The sequence below is a fragment of the Aythya ferina genome, assembly GCF_964211825.1.
Source record: "Aythya ferina genome assembly, chromosome: 5".
Classification (NCBI taxonomy): domain Eukaryota; kingdom Metazoa; phylum Chordata; class Aves; order Anseriformes; family Anatidae; genus Aythya; species Aythya ferina.
The window spans coordinates 34,227,724-34,242,005 of NC_140301.1; the positions used below are offsets into that span (position 1 = coordinate 34,227,724).

The window sequence follows — 14,282 nt, forward strand, 5'->3', positions numbered from 1 at the left end:
TAGCAAAGTGCTAATGAAGCATGAGCCCAGCAGCCGGCAGGACGTGGTGGTGCACAAGAGATCGATGAACTGCTGGCCTGGCTGAATGTCAGCACCAGCCCTGCCCTCATCCCATGTCCTTTTAAGAGCAACGGAGCGTGGCACCTTAATTCATTTGTGGCTTTGCTTTTTCTTCTTCCCTTCAGATGAATGCTTTCAAGAGTTCGATTTTGAAATGAAGTTTCAATAATTTAAAAGGCTAATGCTGTTCTCTTCCTCCCCTGGCAGGACGTTATGGTCATGGCTGCTCGGATGCACAGTCTGCAATGTCAAGGTGCTTGTATTTGGGTTTTGCATTCTGACCAAAGTGAGGTCATCATCGTGATTGAAGTAGAAACAGCCTGTGCTGGTCATCCGACAGGATAACTTTCTGTGGCGTGTCTCCAGAGCTCTGTCTGGGCAAGTTTTAAATTACCTACCTTATGGGGTTCCTCTTCCATCCCTTGGCGAGTTGTTCTGTGCTCTAAAATAAGCACCACAAACGAAGCTGTTTTTCGCAGTGTGAAGCCTTCCTGTTGTGAGGATGCGTTATCCGTGCAGCATAACCAAGTGTGATTACGTGGTGAGCATCCACGGCCCTTCATTTCGACAGCCAGCCTCTGCAGAAGAACAGAAGTGCCCCAAACTCTGACTTTGGGACCCAAGGGGCAGCAGAAGGACTCAGCATCTTGGTTGAGATGTGTGGCCCTGCTCAACATTCACGCTCTGTACCACTCCACAAGCTGCAAGTCTTCGTCCTGGTGAAGTGGCAAAGCGGCTTGAAAAGTTCTTAGGGCACCTCGTTCAGGCCGCCGGGATGGAAGGGAAATACTGTTAATACGCCCCTTTGGTGGTGTTTTCTTCTTTCCTTTTTTCTTTTTTTCCCCTGCCAGCTTTGCAAAGCCGTCTTTGAACTCTTACGTGCAGGCAGATTTATTTTCTCAGCATGATCCGGACACATTTTGGCTGCGCGTCACAGTACGCCTCAGCGGTTAGAAATCAGCAACAGACAGAATGTAACACCAGGAAACCGTGTTGGTTTGATTTCTCTTGCACTAGAGGCTTTCTTTCCTCTTTTGTGACCCCCAAAAAAACAGCCTCTATATTAAGAAAAGGGATGCTTCGCCGCCAGGTCCATACAAAGCCTTTATGGAGAAATCCGACAGCGGCCAGCAGGCCTCGACGTGAGCGAGCAGGGGGACTAGGTGCCTTTCATCTATTTTCTCTCTCCCTATTTATAGAAGCTGGGAGAAGCGATAGGGATCCGTGTCCTTGTTCTGCTGTGTCTCTGCCTGGCTGCTAATGCAACATTTGCACGGCCGAAGCAAAGTCAGGTTTCAATTCTGGTAGGAGGCTGCACCAGCACTGAGAAAGGAGCGGGCTCTGTGTGCTCCCGGAAGTCTGAGAGCACTTTTTAATTGCATGCTGTCTTTGCTATAGCAACTAAAAATATGTTTATTGACAGCGTGGCTTCAGATATATTCTTGGAGAGGAGTCCCCTGATGGCCCTGTCCAACATTAACTCTTGAGAGGCGTGTGAGTAGCAAAGCTTGCTGCATGCTTGGTGTCTCAACAGGAATGATGTTTGTGCAGTCATTAATGAGAGGCAATTAAGGGTAATACTTGAGCTGGAAGCGTGGCATTTGGGCCCTTTGAGTGGGTGCTCAGGAGATGAGCTAACCACTGATGGGACCGAAGCTTTGAAACACCTTGGTCGTTATTAAAAACAGGGTGCAGGCTCTGAAGTCAGCTTGATATTGAGTTGTTTTCTGCATGGATCCTGCATCTCCAGGTCATTTAATGGAGTGAAAAAGGACTGGCTCATATTTTGTCTTCCTTTTCTAAATATAAACAAACACACCACTTCTTTCAGATCCAGCAAAGCGTTTTTTTGTTTTTGTTTTTTAATTTTTCTTTCTTCTCTTCTCAAAATAACCAGTGGTAGCCAGGGATTTAGTTTAGACCATGTTATAGGAATACCGTGCTCTGGGGCTTGAGGTGATTTCGTTTGGTCTGCTTTAGGATAACTTTTTACTTCTGGATTTTTGTTTGCAGGGACATGATTCATGAATGAATTTGGCCTCTTTCCCAGTGCAAACTCTCTGTCTTTAAAAAAAAAAACAAACAACAAACAAACACAACAAAACTGCAAATGTGGACTAACCTGGTCCCAAATATTTCAACAGAAAGCAATATCCACCCCACCTACCCCATGTGGCTTTGCTGCAGGTGCTTTGTTATGCCGTTGGTGGTTTATTCAGTGATCAGGTGATAAGGCCTTGTTTCCATCGTCATCCATCCAAAAAGTCTCCAGCAAACACAGGACCGTGGGAGTGTTTTCTCCCCAAGAGGTGCTTTCTGCTTCTTGTCTTTCCAGGAGGGTCTGGACCTGGATGTGGCCATCGACCAGTCCTCCAGGCCAGTCTAGGCATACTGTTGGGTTTACTGGTACGAGTTAAATATATGTTAGAGATTTAGAAAATTAGGCTGTTGAGGGTCAGAGGACTGAAGTTTGGTCATTGCCTAGGGCTCTGTTTCATGAGTTTGATGGACTTTGCATCTGGCCACCCCAGAGCTGAAAGGTGCCTTCTCAAAGCTGAGACCATCTGCCATGATCTCCTGTGTGGTTTCTTCTGTGTAAAGCAGGGCTGAGCTTACCCTGCAGCCTTCCCTGCCTTCAGTCTGCTTCTGAGAAACCTTTTCAGGGTTTACAAAGGCCTTTAAGTTAAATGTGTGTTGGCTTATCCAACCCATGCAAAGAGAGGACCTGGATGGGTGCCAGAAGAAACCAGCCTGAAAGACGTGTTGAAGTCCAACCTAGGATCTCATCCCTTGCTGGACATTGTAGTAGACCCATGTAGATTTTCCTTGAGGGTAGGTCTTGGAGTAAAAAGACATGACAGCATCATTTACTCTGGCATTGCTGGGCATACATCAGGTCTTTTGGTGGAGCAGCTCTGCAAGTGGGAAGGTTTTTTTTTAACATTCTTACTGTTTTTCCATTTGATCTTCCAAATATGTGCACCTAGAAACATCTCTGACAGTTTTTTTGAGGGAGGAGGAGGGGAGCTCCAGTGTCTTAGCTGGACTCTGCCAGCCTGTTCCCCCTGACACTCTCTGACCTCTGCAGCTGAGCACAGCTCTACGGATCACCTTTGGTCCTACCCAGGGCTATGAATCTATCACCGGGCAGGGAACTGAAGCTGTGACAAACCCAGGACTGGCTCTACAAAACACTGCAGCAGTATGATGCAACACAGCTGGTGAAAGCTCATCAATTCCAATTTGTTGGGGAGGAAAAAAAAAAAAACAAAAAAAAAAAACAATTGGAAGGCGTAACCTCTTGCAGACTTTGTGCTTGGAGACTGGTATCTCTCATCAGGGCTGTTACACCATTCTCCTGCTGTTACAGCCTGAGGAAGGATGGGCGCAGAGGTGGTTGACTAGCATCTTCCACCAGGAGAGCTCGCCAGACACCAGCCTGCAAGGAAATTGCCCAGGCCTGGGTTATCTGCAGAGCTGATGGAAGAGCAGGGACCCAGCCTCGACCCACCTGGCTGTTAGTGGCACTTTATCTGAGCTTCAGCTGAGCAGAGCTGGCAGTGGGTGTACTGTCAGGAGCAAAGGGGAGTTTTAAGCACCTGCCAAGAGCGAGGAGGCTCCTGGATGCCATGAGTTGGGATAAATGCACGTAAAAATATATCTGGGATTTACCCAGAGCACACAGTGCTGTCAGATTTGGCTGAAGTCAGCCAATCTACTCAACAACTGCACTGAACAGGGACAGGCGAGAGAGGGTTTGATTGCAGGCATCTCATTTCCTTAGGAAATGGGACTAAAAATAGGAGAGGGACATAAGGAAGCCTTCTTTTTCTTGACGCCCCCCCTCTCCAGCTGGGTAGAAGCTTTTGTCCTGAAATCTGAGGTTTGGAGCTCTTGCCGTTGTCTTCTGGGCTCCAGATGTAGTCAGGCTGCAGATGTGTTTCTTGTCAGCCTTGGGGAAGTGGTGCACGAGCATGGGGATCGTGAGGGGCTGGTGCCACAGAAAGAATTGTGAAGTCCTCCTGTTCCTTTCCTGGGCTCGCTCTGAAGATGCTATTTGTTTTATCCAGCGCCCTCTTCCCAGGGAGGGCTTTGGTGGTTCCACTGGTGGCAGGAATGCTTCGGATGACCCTCCTCTCCATCTGAGGTCATGTCCTGTGCAGGCATCAGTGGCGTTTATCTTTGACTTGAGGTACAGGTTGTAAATTCAGGCCATAAATACTGGGTGAGGTGACTGTCACCGTTAGCACAGGCCAAGGTGATCTGTGTGCTGCTGCAAGTGAAGTCACTGGAGCTTGTCAGGCAAACTGCCCCGTCACCAAGGAATGACTGAAGCCTTCCAAAAGGAGGCTGGAGCCCTAGCAGGGCCGTTCAGCTGCTCTGCAGCCTTGGTTGAGTCTCTCCTGTGGGATTTTGGGGTGCAGGTGTCAGCCGTGCATCTGCACCACGCGTGCAAGCGTCGTCCTAGAGCCTGCTGAAGGTGGTCGAGATGCTGCAGGTCTTTTCCCTTCATCCCAGCACCCTGCTGCCTTTGGGGCTGGGTGTGCACCCACCGTGTACATCCTCACCTGCTCCAGCTGCTGCTCTGTGTGGCTGCACCTCACCTGTGCCCACAGTTATCCGTGCTCTCACGCCCCTTGCTCACAGATATGCCCATGCCCTGTTACTGAAGTCTCTCACAGTGCTGCCACACCAAAGCACAGGCAAGATGTGGTTCCAGACCTGGCAGAAAGTCTTCTTAAAACCAACAACTTAGCCACCGTTTCCTGCAGAAGTCCCATTCCCTTTCCCTAGGACCTCTGGAGGCTACGGCCTCCCGCTGCAAAACGGGGCGCGGGGCAAAGCCGAGCTGATGGAGAGGTGCCAAGAGGCGAGGAGGGGAGGAAGAGAGGGAGGAGGAGGAGGAGGAGGTGGTGAGCATCCCCTCGCCAGCCTCCCAGCCCTGCCCGGCCCCCGGGGCGGAGCCGCCGGTGCGCGGCCGGCGGAGCGCGGAGCCCCGGAGCTTGGGATCCTCGGAGCTCGGGAGCCCCGGAGCCTCGGAGCCCCGGAGTTTGGGAGCCCCGGAGCCCCGGCATGAGCTTCCCGAGGCCCCTGCGGCGCTCGGTGAGCCTGAGCCCTGCCCGCACCCTGCGGCTGGTCGTGCTGGGGCAGAGCGCGGTGGGCAAGACAGGTAGGAAAGAGGGGGGTCCCGGCCGGGGCGGTGGGATGGGGAGCGTGTCCCCAGGGGAACCCCTCGTTCCTCAGCCCCCCTTCTTTGATTTTTTTGGAAGAGGGTCGCCGCTCGGCTTTGGGGTTTGCAGCTGGGCAGCTCTACAAGCAGGGCGCTGGCTTGGGGTGTCCTGTTGGAGCTGCGGGGGCCGCTCGCCCGGCTGAGGTTTGGGGGTCTCTGGGTGTCTGTAGGGAAATAGTGGGGTCTGCGGAGCCCCTCGCAGAAGAGAGCAATTTACTTTCCCTCCTGGCAAACTCTCTCTCCCTGCACTCTTCATCTGTAGCTGACGGGTGGGGGATTTTGGGGTGCGGAGCTGGGGGCACCCAACTCTCCCCTTTGCCCCCTGCAGGGCTGGCAGCTGCCCCTGCACCCTTCCTGCAGCACCCAAGGGTGCCAGTCACTGACAGGGGAAGTCCTGGCAGCACCGGGGCTGGGGACAGTGCTGCCACGTCCTTGGGAACAGGGCAACTCCACCAAAGGCACAACCTTGAACGGGGGCCGTGGCGGTGGCACCTCCGCCAGGCTTGCTGCCAGCAGCTTTAGCTGTCGGTGCCGTCCACGTTGCGTTTCCATATACAGTAACCGTCCAGCCTCTTGCCTTCCTCTTTCCCGGGGTTAGGGGAAAAAAATAAATTTGCTGTTTTGCCCCGCTTGCTGGAACAGAGGTGCCGCCGTGGTCCCGGTTAGAGAGCAGGAGCTCACGCTCCAGAAATCAAAGTGAATATTGAGGCTAAATGCCTAAATAAGGACTCCCTAGGCCCGGTGCTCTCAGAGGAGAATTAAAAGCAGAAGTCTGCTGTGATTAAAAACTGGGCAAAACTCAGCAGCAGCGCACCTGCCTTTCTCCAGGCAGGTAAATTCGAGCTGTGGGAATATTTTCTGCCGAATTCACCTGGAGGAGCAGCCATGCAGCCCAGCTGGGAACAGGAACGGGGGGGTTGTTCAGCCTTGGCCGAAATCCTTGCCAGCAGGAGGAGCAGAGGGGGCCCTGGGTGCTGGTTGCAGGGACCAGGGCAGAGGGAGGTGATCGATGCCTGGCTTGTTCCAGGCAGGGAGGGACCGGGAGCATCCACAGGGACGTGTCGGCAGCATCCTGCCCTTGCTGCCGAATTTCCAAAGGAGGGATGTCACAGCACCTCAACACAGGGATCTCCCCACCTCTGTCCCCATGAGTGCTGTGCTGTGCATTGGGGAGAGCGTGGCACCATCACATCGATGCCCTGGTAATGGGCCTTGAGCCTGAAAAGACCCTGTGTTGGGATGGAGCCTGGAGAGGGAGGAGTGAGAAGGGCAGGGGTGCCCCGTTTTGGGAAAGGGGATCGGGGGAATCGAAGCGGACTTTCAGCTGGCGTTTCGTCCCACTTGCAGCCCAGGCATTTTGCTCTGGACTGACTTCAAGGCTCAAGGATCTGCTTGCGGAAGGTTTGGTCAGGGTGAGAGGGATTTGTTGTTCATGTGGGGTTGAAGGCCAGGTCTCAGGAGCCCATCCTGCAGCCATGAAGCTGCCGGTGCTGACAGACAGGAGGCCCTGGGCTGCAGCACCATGCGGGCGAGCTGCTTGCATCCCCCTGGCAGCGGGACAGAGGGCACCAAGGGCTGCCAGGGCTTTAAGGAAAGAGCCTCATGGCTGGGTTTGGATGCAGAAACCAGGTTTAGGGGCTGAAGGGGCCATGGCCTGCGACTTGTTTCTAATCTAAAGAGCAATTAAAATCTGGACAGCTACAAAAGGGGGGAAAGAAGCTCGCTTTGACTCTCTGGGGCAGTTTGGAAAACTTCAAATCCAGCCTCCCAGGGAGGCATCTAAGCAGCCCCACGTAAGTGGGACAAAGCGACCTGAGGTCCTGAATCCTCTGAGCAGGGATGAGCTTGGGGACAGGCCTGTGGCTGAACCCCATCAGTAGCCGTGAGATCCAGGCTGCATAAATCACCTGCGGGGGGCTGTAAATCCAGCCCTTCTCCGGCGTTATCTCCTGCCTTCTGCTGCTGATCCTAGCCAGTGTAAACTTTGCTGCACTTCAGAGGGAAGCTCTGCTTACGAAACACGGCCCAAAGATGAATTGATGTTGTAAGCTGCTCCGCTCACAAGAGGGATGTGCTATGCAGCAGCATAAACAGCTCAGCACGTGGGCGCACAGGGCACCGGGCAGCCGCCGAGGTGGCCAGCCAGTCCTTGCAACGTGGCTTAGCTGGGCATCACAGCATCCCCTTAACCATGTAGAGAGACCAAATTAACCTTATCTGCACCAGGGTTCTCCAAAGAGAGCCCTCTCCGAGGTTATTTATGTTCAAGATGGGGGAAAAAAAAACTCCATATATGGCTGCTTGGACGTGCTCGTGCCTTGCTGCCTTCATCCCCTTCTCCTGACTGGCAGCTTTGCCCAAATGCTTGCACCCGAGCCAATTTTTAATGATTTTAATTGGCTCCTCCTCTCATACAACACCATGCACACCAGCTTCGGATGGCTGCTGAACATGCGACATGGGATTAGGTGCTTTCTAGAAATCAGGACTGACCTGCCTCCCTCTCCCCCTGACAATTTGGGTCCCTCTTTAAGGATGCTGCTGCATGCCTCCTGCAGGGTCCTTGGCTATCTCTGCAGAGCAATTTTGCTAAATGACATGTTTATGTCATCAAATCCTTTCTCTGACAGGCAGGGTTTGAAACTCAGGGGCTGCTTGGAAGGTGGAAGGACGCTGAATCCCCAAAGCAGGAGCCAGGCACGTGCATAAGATGTGGGACAACATTCAACACGACGAATGGCTGGGACAAACTCTTCCTGAGCTTGTGGGCAAAAAGCAAATGTCTCCTTGGCGTGGGAGCACACCAGTCCTGCTGTCTGGGAGCTTTTTGTCGGCTTCTTGTAACCAGGAGGGTTTAATGCCATGTCCTAGGTTCGGTGTGTTTTGTTCTTCCTTTGCGCTCCTGGCTCTGTTTCCTCCTCCTGCTGTGCTGGTGCCCTGCACTCAGCCTCCTCATCCTACCTTTCCTGGGGCTCTGAGCTCCTGACTTGTTCTGTTTTTTTTTTTTTTTTTTTTTTTTTTTTTTTTTTTTTTGGTGCCCTCTATTCCTACTCATTTTCCACCAATTTCACTTTTTGCTCCTATTGCCTCTCTTTCCAAGCCATCTCTCAGCCTCTCTGCTGCCTTTCGCTCCCGTCCATAACCATTACCATCACAACCACCTTCAAGGGCTTAAGCATCACTTACATTAGCTGTGCTCCATCCAGCCTCCAGACCCTTTCTCTGTCTGCACCAAAAATCACACCGAGGCACCAACAGAGCATTTTCACAGCAGCTGCACTGAGAAGATGTTGCCTACAAGATGCTGCGCGGACCATTTTTCTTTGAACATCTGTGGCCGTGGGCGCATGGATCGGCTCCTAAGGACTGAAAAGATGTCCAGAGAGTGAGCGTGGAAAGGAAGCCAAGTGCAAAAATAACACTTTGGGTTTGTCTTTTTTTTTTTTTTTGGCCAGACAAAGGGCTCTTGCAGGAGCTCACCCATGGCTGGCTCTGTCTGAGACGGTCCGATGCTCCTGCTGATAGGAAGGCACAGCTCCATGATGGTTTCTGAGCAGGGCACTGAAACACATTGGGAACTCCCCCTTGCTGGGTCAGCCCCACAGCTTTGTTGTATTGCTGTTGAAGACTATGCTCCCTAGTTACCCCCATCAGCCAGAGCTGTGGGGTTTCTCATCAGTCTTGGCACACACACAAGTCCCTGGCCAGGTCTCCACCAAACCACCTCCAGCCCTTGACCCTGGGGCCCTGGCACTTATCCCATCCTGGATTAGAGGGGCCACTTTAATGAGTTAATGTCCCCCGGTGACACTTGCTCTCTGCAGTCACAGGCTCTGTGCCAGGGCTTTCCCCTGCTGGAGGAAGAAAGTTTCTAGCCCCGGGGGCAAGTTCTCAGTTCCTGCTAAATGGACGCCAGCTGAGCATTGGGGCTTGCATGTTCTGCTCATCCTTGGGTCTCTAGTGTCTCCCAGAGCATCTCAACCTCCTCACAGCTTTTTGTGGGGTGGTGGAGGCTGTGGGTATGAAGTGAGTATGGAAAATCCCCCCCAGAAGCCAGAGGTTGTCTCCTCCATTGGAGCTCTGTTAGCAGCGACAAGTAAGTTCTGGCTGCCTACCTGCCCCTTGCAGGCCAGCGGGTGTTTGGTACCTCCAGCTTGTGCCTGTGCTCAAAGAGCTGTTGCTTTTTTTCCTGTTTCCTGTTCCTGGCTATTCACCAGCACTATCTGCTATCCCTGCTGCTGGAAACACCCCAGCTAGAGGCTCTGCACGAAGGGAAAGCTTTTGCCATACCTTATTTCCCTTTCAGGAATCTCTTCATTGAGGTGTTTTTTGGTTTCTTGGTTTTGTTTTTTGCAGAGCTCACCCTGAACAAGCCCTTGCTTGGGCTTGAGCATCTGTGGGTGCTCTGGAGCTGAGCTCTGTCTCACTCAATCTGGCTAGATGGAAAGAGGTGACAAGAGGCATGACTTTTGCCTAATTTTTTTCCAGCCCTTGCCGTGTTTGGATGGTCAAGCCTGCAGCACCAGCAGACCTCCACCCTGGCCAGCCACTAGAGTGTAATTTGGGCTTTGCATCTCCCTGTCTGTGTTGCAGGGAGGTCTGGTAATCGGATAAGAGCAGTTTAATTGCACGCACTGCCTTTCCAGAGCTTGTTTTGCTGCAGCACGTTGCTGCCGTAAAGAAGACCCCACTCAGAGTTGCTCAGTACATCCCTCCCGGCTTGCCATGCCCTGCAACACCCCTTTTGAGACAAATTTCACCAGATTTGGTGCCAATGGCTTTAATTCCTCCCTGCAATATGCCTGGGTCAGGTTAAACAAACAGGGCTGAGATTCGTGAGACCCATCCAGGCAGTCAGACCGCCAGCGGTGGTGATGTAGAGGGGGAGCCTGGCCCTGCGGTGGCTCGCCAACGCACTGAGCTCACATTTGGAAAGCACTTGGCTGGAGGCCACCGAGGGCATCACTCACCCAGCATAAAGCTCAGCACGTGCATAAATCTCTGTAGGATTCAGGGCCAGAAGGAGCAGTTTATCAAAACTGACTGTAAGCTGCACGCAAAAGGCAGGGGTTGTGGGGTTGGGTTTCCCTGGCTTGCACTTTGCTCCCGGCCACCAGGCAGGAGCCACTTTTCATCCACGTGCCCCGAGGGGACGTTTCTGACAGCAGCAGTGTGGAAGAGGCTGCTGAGCTCTGGCCAGGCAAGAGATTGGGTTAGCAGAGTCCCAAGGGGCTGCTGCTGCTTTCCAAGGCTGTGATGCTGAGTTGTGTTGACGTGGAGGGCGTTTTCACAGCTGATGTCTGATGTGGGCACAGACTTCATCCTCTGCCTGGAGCATCTCAGCAGTGTCCCCTCTGCTGGGGAGAGCACTAAATGTCCTGGGTCAGCCCCACCTGCTCTGTATTGGCCCTTGTATAAGGCAGATGAATTCCCATCAGCATGGTGCTGGGTCCTCTGGAAGTATTTTAGCTGGGATATCGCCTCCTGGTCCCCGCTGAGGCAGATCTTTGCTCCTCCTGCCTCCCTCAGCCAATATTTCTCCACAGTTTGCTCTGACAATCATAACTGGGTTTGTTGTTTTGTCTTTTTATTAACAGCACTGACCGTAAGATTCATCACCAAGAGGTTCATTGGAGACTATGACCCAACGCTAGGTAGGTGAAGTCCTTTTCCTCGCTGCTGGTGCTGCTGCTGCTCGCTCAGTGGCACCACCCTCAAACCCACCACCTTCGCTTGCTCCTCCTCAACCTGGTCAGAGCCACTGGTCCTCGTGGCAGCTCTTGTGTCCCTCCTCTTTATTTTGGTGTTTTGTTAAGGCAAAAGCTGCTGGGGCAGGACATCAGCATTGCACAAGCATGCAGGTAGCTGGGAAGAGGTATCTCCTGGATCAGTGGCCAGTGCTTTGCTGTCCTCTAGTTGTGTTTTGTTTTGCGTTGGATTTGAGTTTTTGGGGTACTTAAGTCAGATCCCAGCAGAAATGTTCCAGAAAGAGTGGTTGTGTGCTATGATGAACAACATTTTTCTCCCCAAAAAAGTGAAATCTGTTTTTCCTCTCTGGAACTCCTTTCTGCCTGCTGCTCAGTCCCACCGTGGGGCTCAATGCACTCAGCCACGCACTGAAATAAAATTGGCAGCAATCTGGGCTTTGCCAGGCTCAAACAGCAGCAGCTCAAGGGCAATGACACAATGAGGAATATGAAGCTTGGGGTGTTTCATGGCATGTTTTTTGCTGGAAGAGACAGGGCCAGGGCAAGAGCTGCATTAGAGCTGGAGGCCATGTAGGCTGTGGGTTACAGTAGGTGAAAATGGACTTCTCCAGCAGGGTTTGCATCAAGGCAGCCTTGGTTGTTGTTTGCCACCTGAGGGCTTCTCACCCCTGTGCTTTTCTGTCTGTCCTCCTCCAGAAATGATTTACAGGCACATGGCTGTCATCGATGGGGAGATGGTGCACTTTGAGATCCTTGACACGGCGGGGCAGGTGAGCTCACACCGCTGGCTGACCCCGGCAAACATTGACGGGGCAACCTCACTTGCCATCGGAGGACACTCCTGCTCTTCCACTAGCCTTAATCTGTCGTGTTTGAAATATCGATTGAGTTGTTTGTCTCAGAAAAATGACATTTTGGAGAGTTTACCTCCAAAATGATTGTAGGGAATGGAGAGTCCTGTGCTGACTTCCCATGCAGCCCTGCAACCGTGGTGGCCCTCATCCTCCCCTTGTCCACATCAGATGTGTTTGGTTGCAGCCTCCACCCATCGCTTTGTCCAGTCCAACAAATTTCCCTTCTGATCTTGCTTGCAAGTCCCTGCCATGTGCAATCCCAGCATCAAAAACCCTTCAGGAATAAAGGTGGTGGGCCCTCACGGGAGGTTTCAGTGGTTGCAGTTGGCGATGTGTGTATTGAGAAGATGTTGGGGTCTTCTCGTGCTAACGGGGGCTTGTTTGCCACTCCAGGAGGAAGACTCCCTGCAGATAGAGGAGAAGATCAAGTGGGGAGATGGCTTTGCGGTGGTCTACTCGGTGACAGACCGGTGCAGCTTTGACGAGGTCGTGCGGCTCTGCTTCCTCATCAACCACATCCACGCCAGCCCCAAGCGGAGCGGTGGGAGCGAGCAGCCCCCCGTGGTCATCGTGGGCAACAAGAAGGACTTGCAGTTTGACAGGATGGTGTCCACGGAGGACGGCGAAAACCTCTCCAAAACCTTGAAGCTTCCTTTCTATGAGATCTCCACCCGGGACAGCTATGAAGAGACCGTGGTGGTGTTCAACACCCTCTACCAGGAGCTCATGAGGCAGGGGCACTTCTCCCCAGGCTCCTTCAAGAGGAGGACAGTGTCAAAGGTGATGGAGAAGATCCCCAAGATGCAAGCCAGCTCCACCTTGAACTCGGCGGGCCGGAGCCTCAGCTTTAACTCCTTCAGGGACTACATCCCCGAGTGAGCATCCCCAGGGCAGAGGCAGGAGTGATGGACAAGCCGGGACCAGGGGACGGGTCCTCCTGCCGGGGCACCCGCAGGGGAGTGAGGAGCTACCTTCCTCGGGGGCTGGAGGGCAGCTTGTGGGCCAGGGCTGAGCTCCTGGGAGGGGAAAGTTAAGAGGTGGGGCGGGTGGGATTGGTGCTGAGCAGCCTCCAAAAGCCTGTAGGTTTCCACAAACAGGCTTTGCATCGGCAGGGAGGATGCTCTTCCTCTGTCCCACCCCTTTGCTCCCTTCTCCTCCTCCTCCATAGCTGAAGTCAGCAACAAAGATCATCCCTGTTGGCTTCAGCGGTGTTGGGTCAACACTTGTAGGCACCAATTTGCTTCGTTGAGTACCAGACCCATCTCCGACACCTCCCTGTGGATCTCCTGCTCCCCACCTGAGGCTCGCTGGGTTTGCTCGTGTCCCTTGGGCTCTGCTGGAGCCCTTCTCCTCCTCGCTCACGGGCTGGCAGCACGGGCATGTTCTGAAGGAAAGCAGAGATCTGTTTACAGCGGGGGGAAAAAAGCCTGCTAACCTCTGGCTTTTCTCAAAAACTGTGTTTTTCAACATCTGAAGCTCCTTATCACTCTCTCCTTTAACACCACTGTAAATAAAAGCCCGGGCAATGGGCTCCTGGCTGAGGCTGCCCCTTGCTCTCCGTCTCCGCCTCACTCGGGGCTGCTGGCCTCTGTGGGGAGGCCAAGCAGGCTGCACTGCTGATGTACGCTGCAACCTCGGGCTGAGATCGTGCTTCTCCATCCCAGGGGAATATTGTTCCTGATGCAACTTCTAGTGATGCCCTCACCCTGCAGCTCAGCTCAGCATTGACAGTGTGTCTCAGAGAGTCCCCAGGGTGCAAATCATGGGACATGGTGCAACGGAGCAGAGAGTGGGAGGTGCAAATGGTTCTTGGTCCCTCACCTGCTTATTAGTTGCCCCATCCCAAATGGGAAATTGCTGTGGCCAGAGAATTTGGGTGTGCTGCTGCATCGTCAGCACCGGGGCACATCCTCCCGCTGAGCTGCTCCTGCCTGATTTCTCTTCCTCCCACCCTCCCAATGCAGAGTGCTGCTTTGCCATCCAAAAAGTGCATTTTTTGGGAGACCCACGGCGTGCCATGTGTGTGTCCTCTGAGAAGTAACTGTGTGCTGCTGCGTCCTGTGACAATAAAAGCTCAGACAGTGATTTTGTGCGGTGCTCTCTCATTCAGACGTTTCCCTGCCAGGGAGAAAACAGCCTTCAGGGTGGGCTACAAAGCCTTTAAATTCAGGTCTCCAGGCTCCCCCCAGCTCTGCCAGGGTGCTGCAAGAGGGAAGGAGTGGGTGGAGATGCTCACCAGGGGCCCTACAGTGCATCACACACTGCACAGACACCCCTCGCTCCCTTAAGGCTCCCCGAGGTGCTTTCTGGGGCTGCTTGCATTCAACCAAGAGCTTTCTTGCCCAGAATTTAACTAAATCCCACTAAATCAGCACTTCTGGCATAGACCTGCGTCCCTCCTGTGGAGCGAAGATGAACCCCGTCGAGGGT

At 53.1% G+C, this 14,282-nt stretch overlaps 1 protein-coding gene across 1 annotated transcript; it reads left to right on the forward strand.

The window, feature by feature from the left end:
* Positions 1-5,032: 5,032 nt before the first annotated feature.
* LOC311438225 (ras-related and estrogen-regulated growth inhibitor-like) lies at positions 5,033-13,937 on the forward strand. Its single transcript, XM_084522386.1, has 4 exons — positions 5,033-5,230; positions 10,888-10,944; positions 11,695-11,768; positions 12,246-13,937. Exons 1-4 carry the CDS (start codon positions 5,134-5,136, stop codon positions 12,729-12,731), a joined length of 714 nt encoding a protein of 237 aa, XP_084378512.1. The 5' UTR covers positions 5,033-5,133; the 3' UTR covers positions 12,732-13,937.
* The last annotated feature ends 345 nt before the right edge of the window (positions 13,938-14,282 follow it).

Excerpts from the sequence above, each read along its gene's own strand:
- LOC311438225 (XM_084522386.1), top strand. The coding sequence starts at position 5,134 with ATGAGCTTCCCGAGGCCCCTGCGGCGCTCGGTGAGCCTGAGCCCTGCC. Across the intron at positions 5,231-10,887 it reads GAGCGCGGTGGGCAAGACAG|CACTGACCGTAAGATTCATC; the intron begins GTAGGAAAGAGG and ends TTTTATTAACAG. Across the intron at positions 10,945-11,694 it reads AGACTATGACCCAACGCTAG|AAATGATTTACAGGCACATG; the intron begins GTAGGTGAAGTC and ends GTCCTCCTCCAG.